We start from the raw sequence: 25,499 nt of genomic DNA on the forward strand, positions 1-25,499 counted from the left end.
AATCAAAGACACAGCCACTTCACCTAGACTCCATTAACTTTTAAGAGTGTGTGTGCATGGCAGGTCCTTGAGGTCATCAAGTCAGCTTTTATTGGATGTTTCAAAGACCAAGCTCAACCGATGGGATGACCAGGCCTTTTCAGTGGTGGCACCCACACTCTGTAACCAGCTTTCTTTGCACCTTTGTGCCATCAACGAACCTTGTCTTTTTAAAAGGAAATTAATTTTGTTCCCAAGGGCTTTCAATTTTCCTTAGCACATTCTTTTTAATGGAATTATGTTGTCTTTTGTGATATTTTTGAACATTACCATTTTATTATTAATTTTGGTATCCTTATTTAGATGTTGAAAGCAGTTTATACATCAATAAATGAAAAGAAAGTGTCTTAGGCAGAGTCACATAGGTGGTTGCTTAGGGCAATGAAAGCTCAAAAGTATAAAATAAACCCATTTAAAGAACATATAATTAAATACAATACGACAACATAAAGCAGCCCTGACTGGCATCCTTTATTGTGTTCTTTATAATATATATAAAACGCTGGAGATAGGCACCAGCAACCCCCGCGACCCCATGAGGGATAAGCGAGTCAGAAAATGTATATATATATATATATATATATATATATATATATATATGCTTTTATTTTGTGAAGGTCTGTCCAACTTCCGTTAGTGTGTGCCGCACTTCCGTTTTAGCGCTTCCCTCGGCCAAATAACATTAGTTTGACTGAAATGATCAACTGTCGCGGCAACAGTGTCAAAACTTGCAGAGCAATCGAAGTGGCAGGTCAGGGCCACAGCTTCAAACTATTCATGAGTGAGTGGATGATACAAAGAAGTGGCCTCATATAACGTACGAGGACATTTTAACCTGTTTTGTGTCGTTACTTGGTGCGGACGGCTCTGCTGTGCGACTTTACCGAAGCAAACCTCCGCAGTGAAAGAGTTGGATCGGTGTTAATAAATATCAACATGGATGACCTGGTATTCATAGAGGCTGATGTCCGTTCAAGCTAAAACTAGTCTGAGGTTCACGCTGCTGGATTCTGACTGCATCAATCGGCTCTACGAGACCTCAGAGCGCTCTGATGCTGCGGCTCCAGGGAAAGCCTTCAGTCATGCAGCGGCGACTTATGGAAGGTAGGCTGATGAATTATCTGATTCAGAAACATACTGGCCGTTGGCTCGTTGTGATTAGATTGCTGGTCAGTTAATTTTGTAATGTTTGGGATTTAACTGATGTTATGAGAGGATATCAAAACATTAGCTTACCTGTCTCCTCTCCTCTTGACGTCTCCTGGTTTTGTTTTTTTATGGAACTTCGCAGCCCAGACACTTTTCTGGCATCATGTGGTCTTATGTTGGTCTTTTGTCCACAAAATGAAAAAAACATACGGTCGCTTCGGTGGTTTCTTCAGATTTTAAGCTTTTAACCACAGGCGAAGGGATTCCTCATTCTTCGGCTGAGGGTGAATGAAGTAGGGCGCCTCGTATCCACAACTTTTGTACACGGTCGATGATTAAAACACTCCTGCTCCACGTAAACCTTTCTTTTACACCCGTTACTATGACAACCTCTAACCACACACATGATCCCGGTCTTCCTCGAAGTCATAATGACGAGTAATTTGAGACGAAGTAGCCGCATGAGCCGCTTCTCAGATAGCTAAACACTGACAGGAAGTGAGCGGGCGGAAGTCTCGCCCAAACAAACGTCAACTCGCTGCCTCCATGTTTCCGTCAAAAATAAGGTGGATATGCACGCGAGAAAGCAACAACAAAAAACCTCGTGTCAACGTCAAATAAACGCAAGCAACGCAAGCATATCGAGTTAGCAAGCATTTCAGTTTAAAGTTCTTCCAGCATCGAATATGACAGAAACAAGTTAGTTGTAACCACTGCCAAGTTAAACTTTGGTATTGAACATAAAATGGTAATGCTGCTCCCTGCTGTTACCTCAGAAATTGCCTGTTTTTGGTAGATTTTTTCCCCATAAAGAGAATTCCCTGTCAGTGGCAATAAGCTTTAATTTATTATTATTGCTATTTTTTGTTTTACATGTTTAAGTTGAGCTTTACACTAAATATGTGTTACTGATAAGTGCTACAAATGTTACAACACTTTTGTTCATATGGCAGCAGAACATTAAAATAAAAGTGCTCTTTACACTACTTTTGAATTAATTCTTGGAGTTTGTAAATACAATGCGATTAATCACGATTAAATATTTTAATCGTTGCCCAGCCCTTATATATATATATATATATATATATAGTGTTGGTGTGCCTCATTTTGATGGGCCTCTTACCACGGTCAATCAAATGTGCTAAAAAACAAAATTGAACTGACCTTTTGCCACAATCAGCTGATCAAATTGACTTTGTTTTTGTATAAGCAAGTCTGCAAGGAGCCTGAGAGTGATCAATAACCTTTCTAACATGTTCCTTACTAAGTTAGTTAAGCTAAACAATGTTAGCTGGCAGGTTCTGTTGTGGTTCAAAGAAATTAGCATATGACTCGTAGCTTCTTGTAGACTGGGCTTTTTCACTGTTTGTGTTTTCCACCCAAACAGTTGTGAACTGTTAGAAAATCCTTTAAGTTTTCTTCATGAATGGTTGTTGGAAGGTATTTCCTATAAAAACTAGGCCACTGTAATGAATGATGCTGGTGCACCCGATATTCAGCCGGACACAGTTACGTTTTCCTAAAAAGGCTTATTGTGAGGGAATGAGTAATGGCAGCTGAGGCAAGCAAGCAGAACCAGACTAGACAGATGAGTCATGGCTGATGGTGCAGACAGGAAGGGATGAACAGGAGACCAGAGGATGCAGGTAGTGATAGACCAGAACGGGTGATGTGGACAGGGGAACCACCAAAAAGAGCAGAGCAAGGGGCTTAAACTCACAGGGAAACAGGCTGAACTTCAGCATGCAGACACAGGCAGCTTTTATCTGAAGAGTCCAGCTGGCTGAGCACACAGGAACTGGTAGAAGCAGAGCACATCACACAGGACTAGATGAGATGAGACGTTTTGGCAGGCATGAGTTGGCTGAGGCAGGTGTATGTAGACAGGTGAAGAAGAGTTGACTAATTATTGCAGCAGGTGGATCTGATTAAGACCAAGGTGTTGGCTGGAAGGAGACTGAGCTGATTGGATAGTGGCTCAGAAGTGAAGGCTGATCCAAGAAAAGTCCAGAAACGTCCAAAATAAATAAACAAAAACCTAAATCAAGACAGCCACAGACGAGCCATTCTAGGGTTAAAAAGAAAAACATCTTTTTAAAAAGATTAATAGTTGATTTAATAATAAAAAAACTATTCCCATTTATTGTTATAACTTTTAATTCTCCTGGAACAAGAATGAACAGACTGTGAGCTTTTCAGTCAATATTAGTTTCTACATTTGCTCTTTTTAAACAGAAATAAATCTGCCAAATAAGATAGTCAAAATGGAAATTCTGGATCCCTGGTTTGAAGGACTGGAAATGATAAGATGCTCAAGATAAAGCTTGTTTCCTTCACTCCTTCCTGTTATTTATTTATATCTTACACTATAATCAAATGTTTTTTTCACACTTTTAGTGTTAACAGAATAGGATAAAAAAGCTTTGAAAGAAATGGTAAAGAATATTATTTTCTGCCTCATTTGAATATTCTTCCGAAAATACTTGGCCAATTAAACTATTGGGCCGTGTCTTTATTGTTGGTGTGAAATAGAGCTGCTCTAAATGTTGTTTGGTTGTAACATCTCCCTCTTAGTCAGCGTATTTGTGCTTATTAGATGTGGCACATGTGGCAGCTCAGCGTTTGTTTTTCTGTTAAGTGTTGGATTTTCTGAAATCAAACAAAGTTGTCTATTGATGATACTGTAGGGGCTGCTGTGTAGCTATGTGAGTTTAGTACAACCTCCTTTAATTTGTAATCTCAACAAAATAATTGTCTATCGTGGATACCACTAGTCCCTCTGATAAAAAGGTAAATCTTCTATACTGTCCTGGACACATGCACTCAGGAAATATTAAACACACTGTGCTAATAAAGTGGTCAAACCTTCCTGCTCAGGGGTCAAACCACATTTTTGCCAAGGGCACCAAACCTCCAACACCAGCTCTGCCCATAGGCGCTGTGTTTTAGGGTTCACATGATTTTCAAGCGCTGTTTGGTTCTCTAAACTGCACTATAAACCAGTAGACAACGTGATCTCTGACTTTTTAGCTGATTGCCTTTAAATAGAACCACAGTTTCCAAAGCGCAGCGCTTTCATCATGGTGAGTTAAGTAACTGCCCTTGCTGGAACTGATGACTGTCGTCTGGCCTCGAAACCATTTCTCAATTCTCCATCACATAATCTACAAAAGGCGAGAGGCAAGGCCAGTTTATTTAATTTCTTTATTGCACTGGCTGTCTGAGCATGTACTATTTTTACACAGCTAAAGGATAAGGATGAGAAGCACACCAAATCACTTAAACACAAAACGATTCAGATCTAAGACGTGACTTGATCAAACAAGACAGGAGTTTTGGAGTGTTGTTCCGTATACAACGGGCAAAGAAGGAAGTGAAAGGATAATGCAGTTTACATTTTACTCATCAGAATAAATCAGTCTGTGGAAAGCAGCTGCATAAATGTGCCAACAAATATTTTTAGCATTGTATTTTATTTCAGCCTGGGAATGAAATGTCTCACAAGGGCTCACTGATCCAAGTGGCCGTCTGAGACAGTGGCAGCAAATTACTTTAAAGAGATTGCTTCCTACCATTGCCTTGAGAGGTACGTGCTTTGCTCAGTGCAAGAATAAACAGTGGGAACAGCTGGCCGGCATCCCCTCTTCTCTTCACCCCCGTTTCTGGATATCTACGTATAAACAGAGGACAACACAAGCTTGCTGACATACCCGTGACGTCTGTCTGCCTGTGCCACTCAGGTCGACACTTCCCTCCAGGTTCAGTGTGACATGTTTCTTGTTTTCATGCAAGGCCTTGTTTAACAAAGACGTGGTTTGTGATTGGGGAGTAAGGCTGCATAAGAATAAGCTTCATGTTGAACTCAGACTGTGTTCATTAGATTTCATTATTTGATATTTATAGAATTTAAATCATAAAACATGAACTGTGTCTCAGCACGAGATCTATTACAGCTTAATTTCATCTGGGATTCCTCCAGGCCAACTGAGTAGTCTGCATGTTAGCGCTCACATTTTGTGGTATTCATCTAGCTTTTTGGATTCATTGGGTAAAATACGATGAAATATTATAAGTGCAGGGATGCCAAATGATAATAGAGTGAATAATACATAACTGCAGTGTCCAGTCAGAGGAAAATAACCCTTGTTGCATTTCCCTACCTTAGCAATGACCCTCTAGTCTGAAAATACATATTATATTTGAGTTTTTGCACAATACTTCATTACCTGCAAAAAAAATTAAATAATAATAATAAAAAAATAATAATCAAATGCTGGATGGTGGATTCTATGTGTTTTTCAATGAGGGACATTTAGCAGCCTCCAGTTGGTAACTTCACCACCAGGTTTCACTGTTTGCAAACTGTGGGTTGAACAGTGTAATACACTGTATTTTTTCAAATATCCATGTGGGTGACTGGATTGTATATATATATATATATATATATATATATATATATATATATATATATATATATATATATATATAGCTTCCTATATAATTCATCAACTATAAAAAAATCATTGAAACATTTCTATCTGCACTGATCATCAGGCATTAGTTCTCAGTTCAATGGAACATTTTATTATCTTGAATGAAATATTCATTTTCATTACTTTTTGATTTTTTAATTATTGTGAACACTGAAGTAGCACAACTTCAAACACTTATTTCACTAATTATGTCTTTTGTGTAAAAGTTCAACAGGACAAAACAAATAAATACGACTAAAATACAAAATAAAGCTGGAGCTAACTGTTAGAATTTCAGCTTTTATTATGCAAAACGTAAACCGACAAATGCCTCGACATCATGTTTAGGCAATTTAATTATAAACAACTTGAAACAAGTCTAACAGTGGTGCGTACACGGTCATATGCCCGATGCTTCAGATCCACCAGTGACAGTGGAGACACACACTGAAATCATATGACTGAAATAAAACCATCGGGGTTGTTTGTGTGGCAGCTTGTGTTTCAACTACCGATTGACGCATGTTGCTGTATATTTTAGCGCTGCACATCAACATCGTCAGGGGTTATCAGCGTATAATAAAGTCATTTTGCTCAGACAGGTTATTTCCCACCCCTCCCAATGATTTGCTTTTCTTATGATACAAAAGTCTCCACTCACATAACCTTGACATCAGCACCTCCTCAGTTGATCCGCATGCTGACTGGTAAGGAATGCACCCACTGTGGTGAGCTCCACCCTTATTTGGTCTGACCAATATGTTTGTAATATGACTAAATCATGTCTGCAATGAATCCCGTTTGGCTATTTGAGGTTGTTTAGGATCCCCTTACCTCACTGCTTTGTTTACTTTGTATCTGGTGAAGAAACAGATAATGTTGAAACAGTAGTCTTATGTAAAGTTTGCACAATAAAAGCTGAACATTAATCCAGCGCTATTCTGGAGTTTGATGTTCTTTAGCTGTGAAGCACCTGATTTAGAGACTTTTCCTTAGAAGATGCTCAGAGACTCCCGATTTAATACAAAAAGGAAATGTTTTGTTGCTTTTGACCTTGCAGACATCCAGCAGAGATTTCCTTGTTTGGGTTATGTGGTAAAAAAAATATTACAAGGTCTGAAAACACACAAGTGTTGAGTTCAACTACTCAACAAATCAAATTGTGAAATAATGGCCGATGATCACTGCCTTGCCGGGCCTTTTTGACATTTCTTAAACATACTCTTTGCTGCGTATTACCTATTCAGAGGTTTTTAATATGAACCTCTGCAACCTCTGCAAGAATTGCAAAGACACAAACAACACCTCATTATAAATGTTCTGTTGTTAAACATCATGATTTACGACACAAATAAAAAGGTGAGCATTTTTTTTTATTAGTGACAAAAGGATGAAGACTCTCCAGTTGACACTGATGACATTTTATCTAAGACGCAACTTACATTGGCTTTGTTAACTGCTTTGCTAAACGGGTCCTTAAATTCTCCAAGATAAATAAATAAATAAAGCTGAGTATGTTAACTGATCTTCATGAGGACAACAGCAGGAACACCCACACAGCATGAAGCAGCAGGCGATAACAAGAAGGAAATGGCCCTCTTGTTCCATTTTGGGGAGTGCTTTGTGTCTTTAGTTGCATTCTTGTTCGGCTACGCTTCAGAACAAAGCTTTCTTTGAAAAATAAGTTCTTAAAAAAAGTCTCTGTCTTCTCATCTAAAACACCCGGTGAGGCAATGGAACAATATAAAACAGTACTTTTCCATATTTTCCTCATTGCATATGTTGAACTTTAATGTCTTACCTGAAAAATAAAAGTCCTGATTTCTAACTGAGAAACATCCATTATGTGTCTTAATCTGGAAAATGTCTGATTTAAAACATGTTGTCAATCATGTTTTTGCTTGTTTTTAAATGTTGTGCTGGTAGTTATCTTTATTTACCAGGAAGAAGGGCAAAAAGAGAAGGTAAGACTAGTAGTTAATGGCTCGGATGGGGAATTAAACCTGGGGCGGCTGCGTTAAGGACAATAGCCTCCATGCACCTGCTCTTCCACTGATGCACAGGATGCCCAGATTCATTGTCACTTTGAGGATAAAAAGCACAATTAAGTAAAAATGCAGTATCATATAAACTATTGTCTTCATAGAACTAAACATTTAACACGTTTTAAAGGTTTCTGGGTTTGTTCGTAAAATGTAACACTAACAGATTTTATAGCAGATATCAAGAAACATGCACAATTTGCACAAAATAACTGTTTTCTTTCTGCTTGCAACAAAAATCCATATCCTTCAAAAACGCAAATATGTTTATATTTTCTTGTGTATAACCACAACCAGACAGAGCTGTTCAGTAACTGATTGGCAACAGTAGTTTTCAGTTTTTCTTGATTATTGTTGTATAGTTTAAGAAATTTGCTCCTCCCTTGTTATTGCCTCAGAGTAATTTCAGCAGCAACTGCAGGATGACACATGGTAAAAATGATTATGAGCTACATGACATGGATGGACGGATGCTCTTTTTCAATATTGTATAAGCTGCCAGTATGCAGATGTCAGCCTGTACACGGCCACAATCACTTCAAACCCTGCAGTATTATGGTTAAAGAAATGCAGAATCGTACAAATATTTTTTTTTCTTTCTCCTATCTTCCATTTTGTGCTATATCACTGTGCAGACCGGATAAATTATGGATTCAGGGCAACAACAAAATCTAGTCAAGTGTATAATTGAAAGAAACTCAACAACGTCAGCAATTTTTTGCAAATAAGCAACAAAATTGTGCGCACAATTTATACACTCTGTGTTTAGATTGAATCAAAACATTTAAAAACTCTGAAAACTGTCTCAGGAGGCATCTTTAAGTGGGTCTACATTTGAGCTCACATAAAAAATCTCTATGTAGATCTATTCGGTCTTATCACACAAATGTGGCACATAAAACCAAAGCAAATAAAGATAAATGTTATGTCCCATCCCCTGCTTGTTTTCTGAAGCTCATGCTAAATTTAACCTGTCAGCCTGCTAAACAGTTGTTTCAGAGGGACTTGCTGTGCAATAGTTTCTTAATATGTACTTAAACACCAGATACTTTTAATAAGTGGCAAATTAAGTAGAATACATGTGAAACTAGAAATGATTGCTCTTTATCTTTGAATAACTCTAATTAGAGACAAAAAGAAGGATCCCATTTTATCCCTGTGCTTACTTATTAAACCAGTCCTCATAATCCCGAGACACAATGATTATGTGTCTATTAGCATGTTAGAACTGCCACGGTGTTTGCAAACAAAATCGTAAAATGTTTATTTTCACACATTTTTCAGTCGTTGAAATCTAACCAGGTTATTCTCAAAATATTCTTTTTACCGTGTGAATTTCCAAGTGAGTTCTTCATTTCAGTTCAGTTCAGAAAAGCAAGATACATCTGATACACGTTTGGTTTAACAGTTTGACAGATGGGAAGAAAAGGCATTGCCTCATGTCTGCACAAAGGCTGGAAATAGAGAAACAGCTTGTCTCTGATCATTATGAATCTGTCTGAAAAAAAGTCTTCCTCTGTAAGGATGTGATAATACAAACAGACTCTGCAAACAGACATTTCTTTCTCTCTGGTAAACACAAACTACAGACACCTTCAGCGAATCTTTGACTGAGTGTCATGAACAATTTTCGGAAACCTTTTTTTACTTTGCCGTCTAATTTTCACTGGACAATATGCATTCATACCAAGGCTTTAGGTTTACAGGAGAGTCGTACGAGGCAGAAACCAAGCACGGGAGACATCCCTGCTCTCTCCGCGTAGGGACATGCCCGTCTGAGCCGTAATGAGACGAGCATAGCTTGTTTCCCCAGCAGCACTTGAGCAAGTAGATCAACTTAGCATCGGAATAAGCTAATGCATAAAGATGTCGACGCTTCACACAGACTTCTGCTTAATTGGGCTTTGAGAAAGTCATTGACATAAAAAAAAAACTGATAATTTGTAACTAAATCTGATATGATTTCAATAAGGTTTCCATTTTCTTGTATGTTTCAGACATGTAGCTAAAACTAAGGTAGCATTAATTACTCGCCAAGCCCATTCACTTCATAACTTTGAAGGCTTTAATTAATTAAAAGCTTACCCATTAAATAAATCATCACGTTTGCTTCTCAACTGAATTTATTTATGGCTTTCTTTGTTTACAGGTATTATTTATGCAAGTGTTCTGTGAAGAGACACACAGCGAAGCAATATTAAGCCCAGTCATCTCGCAGCATGCTCATATCACATGACTGGTTATATCTGATCCCCAGCTGTTTTGCATGATCAGGGCTGAAGATCAAATATTTGTCAACTTGTTTATTTGATGTCAAGCATTAATTTGTTTTTAATTATCTATATCTTTTACAATTGGGCCATTTCATGGTCCTAAAAAGGATGTGGAAGAGCAAATTAGATGACATGGAAGATGTAAAAAAGAGAGAAACCTTTTTATATTAAGTGATCATAAGGGTTCCTGTAAAAGGCAATTGCAGATACAGTGAATTTGTTTTTTGTTTTATTCCACTATTTCACTCTGTAGCGTATTGCATACTGTCTTGTTGGACCTCTGAGATATTTTGTGTAATTGATAAAAAAATATCCAAAATTCATATGCTTCCCTATTTATTGGTGCATCAATACAGGACCTGTTTTCTACATAAGCTGAACGGCAGAGGTGGCGAAAATAGGAAATATGTACACGTACCACACATTAAGAAAAGCTAAAAAACAAAAACAGCTCATAAAAATGTAAACACTGTCATAAAACCAGCAGACACAGCATCACGTGAATACAGAGTGACAATTATTTATATACAAAACTAAAGTTGTCTCAGCCACATCCGTGCCCGCTACCATGTGATGTCCTTTGATTTGAACAATATCCTTATTCCTTTATCCCAATAAACACTTTGAGTTTTACATCTTTACAGCTACTGACCAGCAGCACTACTTGAACTGGCCCAGGATCAGGGAGTTTAAAACACAGAGCTGACCCTCACACCATGCCCATAGCGACCCGGTCAGGTGTCATAGGCTTTACAGATATCCACAAGTCCTCGTTGTTGGTTGAGCTCTTTTTCTTTTTCATTGCTGACCCCGAGGAGCCTCCACGACAACAACAGCAGCTGTTCTCATGGCGACAGCAGCAGCAGTGGCAGCACACCATCGCGGCGGTGAGGAAGATGAGCAGAGGAAGAGTCAGCAAGACGACCAGGCAGATGGTGTTGTGGACCCCCTGGTTGTGTTTGTCCACAACGAAGCTCCAAAGCCAGTCAAAAAAGTCCTTGGCACTCTGAAAATTCCCCTCCATAGCGTTTGGCCTGCGGAGCTGGGTTTACTCGTCTTGGACTGCCAAATTGTTTCAATGAAAGTTTTAGAGAGATAACAGAAGGAAGTTGTTAATCTGAGTGAGTTGCTTTAACTTTAAAAGCTGATTGATATCTCATTTATCTCTCCGAGCACAAGTCAATCCATCAGCTGTCAGGACAGAGACTTTCAGTGACTTGACAATGAACTTCCCATGCTTCTCATTCTTCATGAAGATCCCAGATGAGATAGTTACCCGAGGCACAGCTCTATATGATGCACGTGTTCATGCTTGTGCTTTTCATGTGACTCTGTGGAAGTCCACCTTATGGATGCTGGCTGTTACAAAGTGTCCCTTTGGCTATTAAAAAGACCAACACTGCTTGTTTGTGGGAGCGTTTTCCTTGAAATCGCCTTGTTGGTGTGATTTGATCTGGACAAAAAAAACAAAAAATCTTAAGCTGACTTTGTTTATGCAGGTCAACATTCCCGTAATTGTTTTCTCAAGTCCTCTTGCCCTTTAGCTTTCCGTTTGGTTTTGTCACACTGTTGAATTGTTGTGGCTGTGAAACAAACAGAAGAAAAGGAAAATTAACACAGACAGAAATTTGCTTTCGGGCAGAAAAGCTTATCTTCTTCCTCCCCTCTTTGGTTTACCCTGCCTCCAATCCATCGTTCTGCTTTTAACATTTCCACTCCTGCTATCCTTTCTTGGATATATATATATATATATATATACATATATATATATATATATATATATATATATATATATTTATGTTCAGCTTTTCTTCCATTAATATTTCTGAGGAGTTATTCAGGATTCAGGGCAGATCCCCTTCAAGGGTCCCGCTGAGGGAACACAGAGGTGAAGCAAAAGAGGGAGGACAAAATCGAGGGGAGATTGCGTCTGAGGGAAGGCGAGATGGAGAAAGAGGTAACCAATCTTCCTAAGAGTCCCGCTGAGATGGAGAGTGTGACAGCATATCAGAGGAAACTAGGGAAAGGGACGCCAGATAGACCAGAGAGGGACCCGCTAAAGTAGACTTATCTGGATGAACAGTGCTCTGAACAGTTTTTTGCTTGTTAAAGATTTCTTCTGTTTCACCTTTTTTGTCTTAGAAACATCTGAAATACCCATTAGTGAATACAAAAAAAAAACAATTTCCAGTTTCTGATTGCTTTTATTAAAGGGAGAAAAATGACCCATGTAAAAATATACCCACCTCCTTCTCTACACCATGAGTTAACCGTGTTTAATTGTATTTATTTGGTTTAGTTTCACTAGCCACACCCTGGTCTGATTACTACTAGACTGTAAAATTAAGAAATCATTTAAGTCAAACCTGAATGGTCATGTGAATTAGGCCAAAACATCTAAAAAATCAACACATTTTACACTGATCTACCCAAATGCAAGAACAGATGATAAACACATTTTTTAACATCTATTAGCTTGCAAAAGGCTTATGGATTCCAGCGAACCACACTATCCACAACTCGAGAAAACATGGCAAAGCAGGGAACTTTTCCAAGATAAAAGTACAAGTCAAAAGAGAAGACAAAACATTAATGAGACAAAAACTGGAACAATTTGGAAGGTGGGCATCTTGTTACTTTTGGGATAAAACTAACACAGACTATCAGAAAAAGAGAATCAAAAGTCCAACATGGTGAACGGTGTGATTATCTAAGGTTGCTCTACTGCTACAGGACTTGGAACCAATAATGGAAAAATCAGTTTTTTTTTTTTCTCCAGCATGAAATCCTGATGAAGAATCTCTGGTAATGAGTTTGTGACCTTGTACAAAAGTTTACTTGGATTATTCAGTAGGACGACACCCCAAAGCACCGCCGCAAGTCCATCTCTGAATGATTAAACGGTTTTGTAGCGGGCTAGTTATAGACTTAAATCTGATTGAGATGCTGTGGCTTGACCTAAACAGGCCATTGTTTAAAAACTCTCCTGTGTGTCTCAATTAAAACAATTCTGCAACAAACCAAAATTGCATGTAAAACAGTCACTTTCAGTCATTGCTACTGGGTGATGGAAGTTGTTATTAGGTTTAGGGGGTATTTTTTTTTTTTTCCGTACAGTTTGATGTTGGTTTGGATGGCTTTTTTCCTTCAACAACTTTAATGAAACTTTCAAAAACTGATTTATTTCTTTAATCAGGGTATCTTTGATGAATTTTAAAACAAGGGGCCATACACAGCTTATAGCTCCCATTGCAGTAGATTAATAAAATCTACCCCAAATCCTTATAGATACTTTCATTTGCCCCGTTTAACCCCCTATTAAGCATCTCTTCACAATAATGTCTTTGCTTCGGATGTGCAAAATTAAACCCAGCGAACGAAACCAAACTGCTCCTTTTTGTAATGAAACAGTTTGAGTCTGAAACCTTGAGGCAACATCTTTGTTTAAATAGTTTTTCTTAAAAAAATGGTTTCAAACACCATTTCACTCAAGTGCTCTCTTTAAAGGCTCTGACGCTTTCAGCAGTCGTTGCATTGTGGTTGCAAGAAAGAGGGAAGAGTGTCATCTACATCTCGCATTTACTCGCTGCTGATGGAGAGAGAAGAGGCGACGCACCTGCAATAGGCGAGCAAATAGTTGTGGCTTCGCTGTCATCGTGCGCCGCGCTTCATGTGTAAAATAAGTTTACCCGCAGAGAGCCTGCTGAACTTCCGTCTACCCTCCCCAGCTCATGCGCTCAACAGGAAGCCACTTGCTTCAAGAAGAGTTTCGTCTGAATCAGCAAGTTGAGAAATAGAGCTAATATGGTTCCCTCTTATTTAGAATCAAATTACCAAGTTGTCTGTGTCTATTTTAACTTATTTTAGGTGCTCCCTCATGCTTGCCTTGAAATTCGATTTTGTGTAAAATGAGGAGAAAAAATAAACTTGTTTGAATATTTTTGTGAAACATGAGGGTTAAATGTCATATATGTTCCAGTGAGGACAAAAATCCCTCCCACAAAAAAACGCATAAACTTGGGTTGTCAGATGTGAGAAGTGAGAAAAGTTATTTTTTTCCTTATGTGTAAGAGGAAATATTTACATTTTTACATACCCCACTTTAATATATTTTAAGGTAAATATTTTACATACTGCACATGTGCATCTAAAAAGATTTACAATTTCACTGACATATAAATTTACTTTACTTCACATTAGCCCCTTTTACACCATTTCCAATTGGCTTGACTCTACTTGGCTCTTGACTGTTGCTGTATTGTATTTCGAGCAATACAGCAACAGTCTTTTCCCGACCCTGCTCAGGAGTAGGGACGATCAGAGGGGGCATGGGCTGAGGAGTGATGAGGACAGACTGCTGTTCACTGACTGACCAAGAGCGAGGTTTTCCACAAGAAATTCCAGGGAAAAGTTAAATTGAAGACTGATAACAATATTAAGGTCCCTCTTGAATGCAGTGGGCCAAACCGAAATATAATTTTACTATTATTTCTTCTTATTATTATTATTTTAATACGTACAAACCATACACCATACCTGAAGGAAACAAAATAAAAAGGAAACTTCAGCTTTTTATATGCAGACAGACTACTGTATTAAGCTAAATCCGATCCACCGATTTAACGACACTTTCTCTCATTTCACACAGACTGAAAACTGTTTTGTTTTGTCTCTAAAAAGTGTTTGGTTAAAAAGTGTGTTACTGGCCCCCGGGGCTGCCCGCTCCTCTGCCAAAGAACACCCAGCCAAATCAGTGAAGCGCAAATGTCCAATATCCAACCTATAAAAGCTATTTCACTGCAGTCAAAAGTCCGCAGTTTTTCACTTTAAAGTCCAGCAAATGGACTTTACGCACATTGCCATTACATGAGCGCTTCAGAATGATTGACATGTGGGACAACCAACAGATAAAGTAATACCCTCCGGATCTTGAGAAACAGAGGGGGGTGAGAGCAGGACCTGAGAGCAGGACCAAACTTTGACAAATCCCTGCCATTCAGACCAAACGACAGGGATTGGTTAGAGTTAGAGTATTTATAGGCCAGCAGCTTTCACAGAGATCGATTTTTTTAACCTCCTTTTTCTGAATACATTATGTATTTGCTACTGTCAGGATGAAAGGACTATTTCACCCAGTATAACAAAAGTGTTTCTGAGTAGGATTACCAACTGTAGCTTTAATATGACACATAGAAACAAAAGTGACATTTCCCCAAGTCACCACTGACTGCTGAAAATGTCCATTGGGCCTTCTGCAACTGGGACTCTGTACCTCTCCCTCTTCATCCAGATTCTGGCAACTTGATGATTTCTAAATTAAATGCAAGCTTTAGTTTGACCAAAAAAAGAAAAAAAAAGAAAAAGACTTTGATCTGACAGCGGTTTCTACCTAACCTTACGTCTGTATTCCTGGAATGGCTTAAGACAAGGAAGAAAACAGTCGCTGGCCATGTTCTGGACGTGTCTGTGTGTACTGGCTAAAGAAGCACTAACTCCACCTGCAGTCCATGCCTCGGGAATATCCCCCAATCTCTTAAATCTGGTTTTCTTCACAACTTTCTGAAGGGTACAGTTATGCCTTTTGCTTGTTTCACCTTTGTCTACCAAAGTTTTTCATTCCATTAAACTTTATATAACAAGCTTGTATAATTCATTCTTTGAACTAACGCATTTTGAGCAATGAACTTTTCTGACTTCTCCGCCTTGCGGTGGCTATCACTGAATGTCTGCTGGACGACTATCAAGTCAGCATGCTTCCCCTTGTGTGGGTATTAACAAAAATTATCTACATTAAAAACCTGTTTTTGTTGGTTCTTTGTATTATTGTAATATTTTGAGAAAATGACTTTTTGGTTTTCATTAGTTGTAAGTCATAATCATTTGGACTTAAAAAGAATAAACACTTGAAAATATCCCTCTGTGTGTAAGGAACCCATGTCATACGGTATGTGAGCTTTACTTCGTAAATTGATTTACTAAATTCAATTAGCTTTCCAATGATATTCTAATTTATTGAAATTTATAATTCAGTCAGATTAAACTCCAGGAAGTTTGCAAAAACTTGTTATGACCAGCTTCCTGTTTTAAGTGTATTATAAATGTTATCAAAATCCCCACATTGTGTCAATTTCCTCTATATGTCTTACACAGTTTCATTTCACTAGAATTTCCAATCAGTTGAAGGCTTCCCAGAAATTCAAGTTAAACAAATAGTCCAAATCCCCTTATAACAGCTGTGTTTTAGAACTGTATTCGTCTTTGTTTCTCCATCTGTTTATTTACTCTGATTTGACAACGGTTCCTAAGTTTAAAAATGTGAATAATCTCACACCCAAACGTAACTCGCCGCTCACAGAGCTTCAGCATTTGTAACCCAATGATGTCACTTCTGTGAAATACAGAAACCTAAGTAGTACTTTGTTTTCTCACATTTTCTCTGCTGACTCTTTACCTCTAAGGGAAGTTGGACTTGCATAGCCATTCAATACATCTTAACTAAAGTAAGAACCTGACTGTGCTGTGTTTTTGTCATTCTGGAACTTTTTCTCTCAATAACCTGACTAACTAATAACAGCAGTGGATGGAAATAACTAGCGCTAATTTTGGACACAAAGTGGGAGTTGCTGTTGTCTCTGCTTCATCTTTCTCGACAACTGGCTGCTGGTACCCGCACTTGTTATGAGTCTGTCTGAACTGCAGCATATTTGTGTAGTGTGAGAGAGCAACGCGCTTGTGCGGGAGACCGAGGCCAAAATAAGGGGAGGTGTATCAGTTTAGTCTGGTTGCCTAACAAAGACAGCAAATGATGAATCAGTGGGTAAAGTCAGAGGATGGAATAGATTAGTCATGATCCTCTGCAATGAATGGTTCACTGTAAGGTATCGCTATGTGTTCACACTAATAGAACAAATGGGCAGATTGTGTAATCTGAAGTTACTTTATTTCTTTCTACTAAAAGATGAATCATTTTTACAGTTTGAAGTTTGAATTTTTTTACCGTTTCGGTTGTTTCGTGCCTGGACTTGGATAACCAAGGCTACTGACATAGAAAATGCGAGCCCTATCCAAGGTCAATTTGTGATGCAAGTTACACAGACTAGCCAAAAAACACAACATATTCAGAGTGAATATTTAAAACCAACTCTGGCCTTTAAAGATAATGCAATATGTCTTGCAGTTATCTTGCTGAAATGCGATTCCTCGACTCCTAGTGGCCTCTTCACTTTCTCATGACACTGTACTCTCCTTGAGCCACTGATGCACAGGAAAAGTCAATTCTGAGGCACACAAAGCCAGGAAGGGGCTGAGAAGAATGTTCTGATTGCACTGAGCTGGTTCTCTGCTTCTTCTTAAGGAGCACGTGTGACCTAAAACACAGAGCAGTGACAGAAGGCATCGCAGGAATCTTTAATGATTTGCCCCTGAGCACACAGTGCGAGCAGATCCCCCTTCCTTCACGATCAATAAATGCAGAGTGCATGGACACTTTGCTTTCAAATTAACATTTTTTCCTTACATTGACATTAAGTCCAACAAAATATTTCCTGTTTGAGGTCCCTTCAGATTGCTGAAATAAGATGTTTGTGCCAAATGGCAAGGTAAGGACAGTTGTTTATTTCTTTCTTCAAATTTGGTAGTTCACACATATTACAAGTACTATGCTTTAAACAGTTTATGAAAGCCAATGTGATGATCTCATGTTTTTAAGCTACTGGTATGTTACTTAGCAACATCAGCGCTAAAGGGAGAGACACCAGACCTCGAGCTACCTGAACTATGTGCCTCTCCACTCTTCCCCCAAACTTTGGGAACTTGAAATCCAAATTAAATCTAAATCCTCCTTTCCTCTCATGAAAGCAGGACTTTCAACCGCCGAGCAAAAGTCCAGTGCTTCTCCTTAGCCCAGGTTCTGGTGTCTGTAGTTCAGGAATCACTTCACACAAGGGATGAGACATCTGTTGCCCTCGTCCTGAACATGTATGTGTGTGGTATCTCTTCTAGGACTCACTCGAGTTGCAGTCCACACCTAATGAATTCCTTTGCATCACAATCCTCTCACGCCTACAGTTTCTGTACGTCTGTGCCTTGTGCTCCTTTTTCCATAGCAATTTTCTTCCACTTAAGTTTCCTTTAATATGTTTACATAAGTAACTATTTGTTATTTTATTTTAAAGCAACACCTCAAACATGCTGTTTCCTTGTGAGATATCCTGGAAAAAATAAATCCAAAGAAATCAGGATAGATGTCAGTAAGAACATGGTGGACCTTGGGTACAATGTCCAGCCTATTCTAACAATTTCACTAGAGAACAAACAGAAAGGGGATATCATGTCCTCGCTGTGTTTAAGTAGATTATGTGTGTCAGAGATTAACTTACTTTGTTCTGAAATATATATATCTGTCCTAGAACAGAAGAAGATACTGACTCAACCTTGCTAGACAGTGTCTTTATTCACCATGACACAAGTCTTGTCCTAACATGGGCTGAAAGGCCACTCAGGAAAGAAGAAGCCATTACTCCAAACTCAACATAATTACATTTTGCTAGTGCATATAGCGTATGGACCTTTGTTGTTTTGGAGACATGTCCTGGGCTCTGATGAAATTTTAAAGTGTTTGGCCATATAATCGCAATTACAATGTTAAATTTAGAAAAAAAAAAAAGGGGGTAGCTTGCAAGCCTGAGAACACGCTCCAAGCTGTAAAATAACTGGGGGTGTTTTAGAGGAGGGACAGATGTGCTTTGAAAATCATATGACATCAAGATGAAAGAGCAATACTTGAAAATATCCTGGTGACATCTAAAGATATCAGCCAGGAAATTAAATGATCCTAAAATCAGTCACAAAGTGGCGTGAAAACAACAAAGTAATTGTTTCAGTGTGGCCGTTACAAAGCCTCGATCTCACTCCCTGACAATACTTTGTGGTCGTAGCTTTTGCACATGAGTAAGGCAGCAAAAACCGAGACTCACACTGTCATGAGGGATGGGCCAAAATTAGTGCAAACTATTGTAAGCCAGTTCTTCCAAATTCTAAGGGACTTTTTGGAACAACCTGAATTTGTGGAAAGGAAACAACATATTCCTCTTTCTTTTTCTGACATTTTGTAAAAGGAAGTAATTCCAAGTATTATAACTCTCTGAACTGGAAGAGTTTATTTTGATTTATTGTCAGATAGTAAAAAAAAAAAAAGAAAAAAAAAAAGATTAAATATATTTTATGACGTATTTGTAAATATGTGGTTTAAATTGTAAGTCAACTTCAATAGAAAGCATTTTGTATCAGTGAACATGAGTTATTTGGTAGACGTGGTAAGCATTCTGGAGTAATATTAAACAAGCAGGAACAAGTGTATAAATCCATTAGATTTCAGGCTTGTGTCAACTTGATTCTAGCAAAGGGAAATGGTTCAGTGAGAAAGAATTCATGAAGTATGAAGTGCTGGAAGCTGTCCTTTTATCCATTTACAAATACAGTCAACCATTGATAGATAGGTGTTTCGGTTCATGCTACGTTTCACTGAAAATACATTTCTTTAAAAAGAGAGCAGAAGGTTATTATTGACATACTGGAGAATTCAAAGACAGGAAAAAACTCATCAGAACATTGTTGCAACTTGTCAGACATCCTGCCGTGTACGACCACAGTCAAAACAACACTTTTTTTTATTGGAGTTAGATTTAGAAGCATGTTTTTTTTTATCTTAAATCGCCCAACAAAAGCTTCACAAACTAATTTAAACCACTTATTTTGAGTAGTTACAGGCACTCAAGATGTGTTTGAAAGCAGGACCTTACCCGGCAGGCGCTTCTGTGGCAGCAGGTCAGGTCACCCCTCCTGTCTAATCCAGTCAACTTTTGTAGTTTTCGGTTTGGCATCTGGCTTCTGCTGTGTTCTTTTCTGTTCTGTTCTGGTCCCCCTCACCCAGACATCTTGACAAGTCTTCACTTTCTGTTCCTGTTTCTCTCTCTCTCTACCCATGTTTTCCATACTCCTCCTCCTTTCTGTCTGTGTGTGCGTGAGTGTGTTTTGGTCCCTGCCCCCTTTGTGTAAGAATGGGCCCTCTGTCTGTGCTTATGTTTCCTGCATGGTGTGCTGGATTCTTGTGGTTGCCTTATTTCCCCCCACACAAGCACATAGTGACATCAGACAGAAAGTTTGTGCAACTTCTTCAGGAATACTATATTTTCAAGCACAAAATGTATTTATTTAAGAAGTAAGAAATTAACAACAGGATGTGTTGCCGGAAAGGTGGAGACATCTTGCACAGAGACAAAACAAGTGTCCACCCATCCCTAAGTCCCTAAATGAGAATAAAAAAAGGGGAAATGAAAACTGCCACACTGAGAACGGCACCAGGTGAAAGAGTCGAATGAAAGCAAGATATGAAAGCGGCATGTCATGTGAAGTGTATGCGCTCACAAACCTTGACACTCTGCCTGTGGCACTCTGGTCAATGCTCTCAGCTCAGTCAAGCAAAATAGGATTTTTATTCAAGTAAGAAAGGGGCAAAGAAATGTTCATCTCCTCTCCTCTATGGAAAAGCATTTGAGCTGAAATGCACTGACTTATGAGCGGTATATTTGCTCACATAATATACGAGATGAGCTTTTGTGAACTCAGAAAGTGCAGCATGTCAGCCCGTGTAGAACACCGTTTTAAAGTACGTATACTGCTTGAACGCTCCAATATTTTGTTGAATGGTCTAGATCAAAGATTGCCAAAATACCTAAATACCTAAATATAATTGAGAATCTGTGTGGACTTGAAAACTGACCTTCACAGAAGCTCTGCATCAAATCTGGTTGAAGTTGGGCTAATTTGTGCCCGATATTGGTAAAATTTGTGGAATCCTGATGTGGAAAGCTTGGAAAAAAGGCATACATCAAAACACATACTGCCATAATTGCAGTGAAAAATGGTTCTACAACGTACTAACCGGGGGCACTAGGTATAAAGGCACTCCACACTTTTGGGATTTTTAATTTGTAAGAATAGTGTGAAAAGTCTTTACACGTTAACAACATGCTCTACTTTGCCTTGGTGTATCACAATAAATTCGAATAATATCAGCTGAAGCATGGTGCTGCAACATGACACAATGTGAAAAGGTTGTAGGGTGTGAATAATTTTTCATGGGGCTGTATATTCAGGCTAAACAGTTCCAGCTATTTACAGTTCATTAAACAAAGGCTTGCTTTTTCTACTTCAAATAGAGTCTGAAGCATGATCAGAGCACAGCTGTGACTTTGTGATAAAATATTGTCTGTAGCACTTCATCTGATAAACAAAAAAAAAAAAAAGAAACATACTTCCTGATCAGCTGACTGACTGAACTTTCAGTGTGCTCTTCTGTGTCTGTAGGGCATGGTTTCAAGAGAGTTGATGAGGCAAGTCTCACCACATCTTGCAGGTGTGCCTGGCTGTCAGCTATTCGCATACATACGCACACTCTTATGCACATCGCCAGCCCAGAGGGTTTTTGGCTGACTGGCAGTGTGTTCCCAGCCTCAAAGAGAAACTAGGCCCAGCCCAACGGCTCTTAAGGCTCAAGTGTGTCCAGTCACCTCGAGAAAGAGTTGATTAATGACCTTGGCGAAGCGACACTTCCCCTGGTGGAAATTCATCTTAGGGCACACTTTATGAAAACTATTTCTCTTTGTATATTCCATTTGCTACTTCGGAAACCAGCGTGTTGAAGTCATCGTGTATGCATGGACGCACATTTAATCTGGCAGAGATATTTGAATATTTGATTCTGAAATTTGTGGAGGTTAGCTGCTCCTCATTTACTTTCACGGCCATGAGAATGAATAACACAGTAAAAGAACTGTTGTATGTTCTGCACCAGGCACTACAAAAAAAAAATCTGAAGTTCCTGGATAAATTGATTATGGGGGATATATTTTGCAATGTTTTGCCCTTTCCTTGGTGGGAACTGTATTATTCTTGTAAAAAAGCTGTTTATTATACCTCTTTTTCCTTCCAAGGATGCTGCATTTTCAACTTACACTGCACTGACCTCTTGTATATGTCCCATTTCCTCTGTGAAACCGTACTCTCAATTCATAATGGTTTGACCCACTGCTATAATAGGTGTAGCTGCCATCTGGTTTTCCACAGTGGATCTCACCTGGGAGGGAAAAGCTCAAATAATACATCCCTTTATCCAGCTCAGATCTATGGCTGGACAAATTGCAGGAAAGACCGCTGAGCTCACGTTGGATCACTGGTCAGACAATCATGATAGCAAAGGAAAAAAAAAAGTATCTGTGACATTACCAGGAGCACTAACTAAAGGCTTATGGAATTACTGGGCCATGTAACGGAGCAGTGCTGATCACAGCGACCTTCTGGCTCTGACTAGACGCTACACACCAGAACACGAGCAAGAAAGGAGCCATGTGCTCTGTGAGTTCTTGAATGTGAGCGCTAATGAAAAGTGACTAAAGTGTTGTAGTGGGATCTGACAAGTGTCCAGGAATAGCTCGGCCAATAAAGTCCCCTCAGGGACATACCTGAACAGTGACTCAGCTGTGTAAAATATTTGAGTCCAGGTAACAAGATGGGGAAACGCATGTCTTTACTTTATAAGGAATTGCTTGGTGTGTTTTACAAGCCAGCTGTTTGCTGCCATGGTAACTGAAGGATTTTTCACAAGGAATTACTTGTTGCACATGAAGTCAGATGGCTATTTTAACATTTTATTACATAATAATATCAACATAGTGATCATATAACACATGCAGCTTGGACTCCTCTACATGAATAAAACTGAGATGCAAAAGATGCAGAGTAAAATATTTTTCTTTACCAAAGGCGGACCATTAATCAACACAGACTTTCTAGGGTCCACATTTGCTTGACCAGCATTTCCAGACAGGGAAGAAAGAAAATAATGTACTGTGGGAATGTAGAGTCACACTGTTAGGATGTTGATATTTGGGGTTCCCCAGGATATATACACTTGGGGAAGAAAAGACTAACCAAAATACAGCAGATATGCTATTTTACTGTGTGGGTATAAAAAAGGACAGCATCTTTTCCCCTGTATTTATGCATTTTTTTTATCACTTGAGGACAAACATTGGCTCATGTTTCTGAGAACTCCAAAGTCAGATAACCAGCCTAAAAAAACTACGAACCATGAAATGACCTTATGTGGTCATACGACAATAAACTATGCTATGAATGCACTTCCCTGTTTTGTTTGTGTGTGTGTGTGTGTGTGTGTGTGTGTGGGGGGGGGGGGGGGGGGGGCATGTCGGGGACGGGATTGGGAAAGACAGGGCCTAAGTTCCTTCTCTTAGTAGTGCTAAGTGCTCAGTGTTTTTGCAGCTATTTTACGGATACTGTTTGTCTTGTTTCTGCCCTGGATTTATCAAGCAGATTGCAATAAAAAAAACTTTACATGCAGATTAAAATGCAGGAGATAGAAAAGTCCAGGAAATCATCTTGCAAGAAGAGGGTACATCTGCAGACTGTAATTAGGAAGTTTGAAAGTTTGGGAGTTTCTTAGGCATAAACATTGACTGGTCCATTCAACTGGCTCAGTCCCCCCCTTTTTCCCCCCCCCCCCCCCCATTGGCCTTACTTTCTGCAGAACATATAGTTTTCTTTTAATTGTAGTCATATTTGTAATTTAGGTGTTGAGTCATAGCCCAGTGGATATATTTTTTTTTTGCAGAAATTAAGAGTTACTATTTGATGACAGCGCTTCAGGAGTCCCCAAGGACAACCAAGCCCCAAAGACCTCCTCTTCAGCTTGACAGCTTCCACCACCAGTGGTGTCCAACACCGCATCCTCCGATTGCACTCGTGACAAACACTGCAAACTTTCAGGCCACAAACCACATCCTCAAAGCAGGTCATGAACGTGGTCCATTCCAAATCATATCGCCAACCTCCCTCAGGAGACAAGTCAAATTCTATTGGATGTGTGAAAGCAAGATCACTTTAGCAGGTTCCTCAACCAGATTTTTCCAGGTCACCCTCACTACTCAAAATTGGCAATGGACCTATGGCCCAAGGTGGCCTGGTATCAAGAACATTTATGGACTACCTTGGGCTTGAGCATGGTGTTTGTTATGGAAATTCTATTCTTTGCACAGAAGTTCAACAGCAAAACATTGCTCGGGTTCAGATCAGGGAAACCATTCCTCTTGATCACACGCCTCCAGGTAACACTGTTATTGCCCACATGGGCATTGAAGAGTAGAGCAAATTTAAATTTTCTGGCCTAGGTGGAAAATGCTATGCATGGCCCAAAACGAACACTGCACATCTACCTAAAAAAAAAAAAAAAAAACCTTCCCATAGGGAAACAAGCAGGCAGTATATTCATGCTGTGGGGATGATTTTCTTTAACATGAACAGGGAAGCTGGTCAGAGTCGACAGGAAGATGGATGGAGCTAAATGCAGAACAATCCTGTTTAAGGCTGCAAAGGACTTAAGACAAGGTCAGAGGTTCCCCATTCAGCAGGATAACACTAAACATACAGCCCAGGCAAGACCAGCATCTGTGACAAGTATCCCATTTTTATCAGTTTCATCATGAACAGCACTTCTTGTTGGTCTGTCACATGAAATCCCCCCAAAAATATGCTGAGGTTTGTGGATGTGTGAAAAGGTTCAAGGGACATGAACACTTCTGTAGAACACTGCCACAGATGGTATCAGGCAATTATAATGTGGACATAAAGAAGGAGATCCCTAATATTTTTTTTATGTCCGTGCTTCTCATATTGACTCCCTTCAAACTACTTTTGACGTTAAAAACACAATCACTTAAGAAGCAGTCATGCAATATTTATGTTAGTTCTTCTTGGCTAATATAACTTTTAGTAGAGCTTTATAACAGGAATGAAGAAGATGTCAACAGTAGCTGGGAAAATAAATCACAACTCAAGAAAAGAAAGCATTGCTTTTCTGAAATAATTGTCTTTTCTTGTTTCTCATGCAAGCAAGCTCTCCATCACGGCACCTAGTGATAACCTCACAATTTGTACTACATAAGCTCACATCTATGTTTATAGGCCATCTTACTCCACAGTGTGGAAGTTTTAGAAACACTTTTAGATGGTTTAAATCTTGCTGCAGAAAGTAAAAACTTCCAACCAATTGCAAAATATGTGGAAATCTGTAAAATTGTTACCAGCGATTGTGAGGGATTTTAATTAAAGGCAATCATAAAAACCATCATGCAGGCAAATTAAGCCTTATTTGCTCTTTGATCTCACTTATGCAAATACGCTGGCAGATCAAATTACCAGTGTTTTCCAAATCTAATTTTGAATACAGCAGTTATATGGAGCAGAAACATGTAGGTCCCTCTTAAAGCATAAACAGAACATAAAGTTAAACCAGCATGCCAGTCCTTACCTTACTTTCAGCCCCACTGAGGTTGTCAAAGGATAAATCTTCATGTCTCCCTTGTTTCTGTGATTTATGAGAGGCCCTGTCTGTTCATGCTTTCCCATTCCAACTCACAGTGCTCTGAGCATCAATAAATGTCTGATGA

The 25,499-nt window shown here is 39.0% G+C and overlaps 1 protein-coding gene across 2 annotated transcripts; it reads right to left on the reverse strand.

Moving 5' to 3' along the window:
- Positions 1 to 7,014: 7,014 nt before the first annotated feature.
- LOC105937582 (uncharacterized protein KIAA0040) lies at positions 7,015 to 25,499 on the reverse strand. Of its 2 annotated transcripts, none has more exons than XM_036138166.1 (2): positions 25,361 to 25,499; positions 7,015 to 11,558 (listed from the first exon to the last, which is right to left on the reverse strand). In XM_036138166.1, exon 2 carries the CDS (start codon positions 10,997 to 10,999, stop codon positions 10,685 to 10,687), a length of 315 nt encoding a protein of 104 aa, XP_035994059.1. In that variant the 5' UTR covers positions 11,000 to 11,558; positions 25,361 to 25,499; the 3' UTR covers positions 7,015 to 10,684. The 2 variants fall into 2 exon arrangements, with proteins under 2 accessions (XP_035994059.1, XP_012734421.2); XM_012878967.3 differs by lacking the exon at positions 25,361 to 25,499 and adding an exon at positions 19,776 to 19,962.

Source organism: Fundulus heteroclitus, chromosome 6 (assembly GCF_011125445.2).
Source record: "Fundulus heteroclitus isolate FHET01 chromosome 6, MU-UCD_Fhet_4.1, whole genome shotgun sequence".
NCBI lineage: Eukaryota > Metazoa > Chordata > Actinopteri > Cyprinodontiformes > Fundulidae > Fundulus > Fundulus heteroclitus.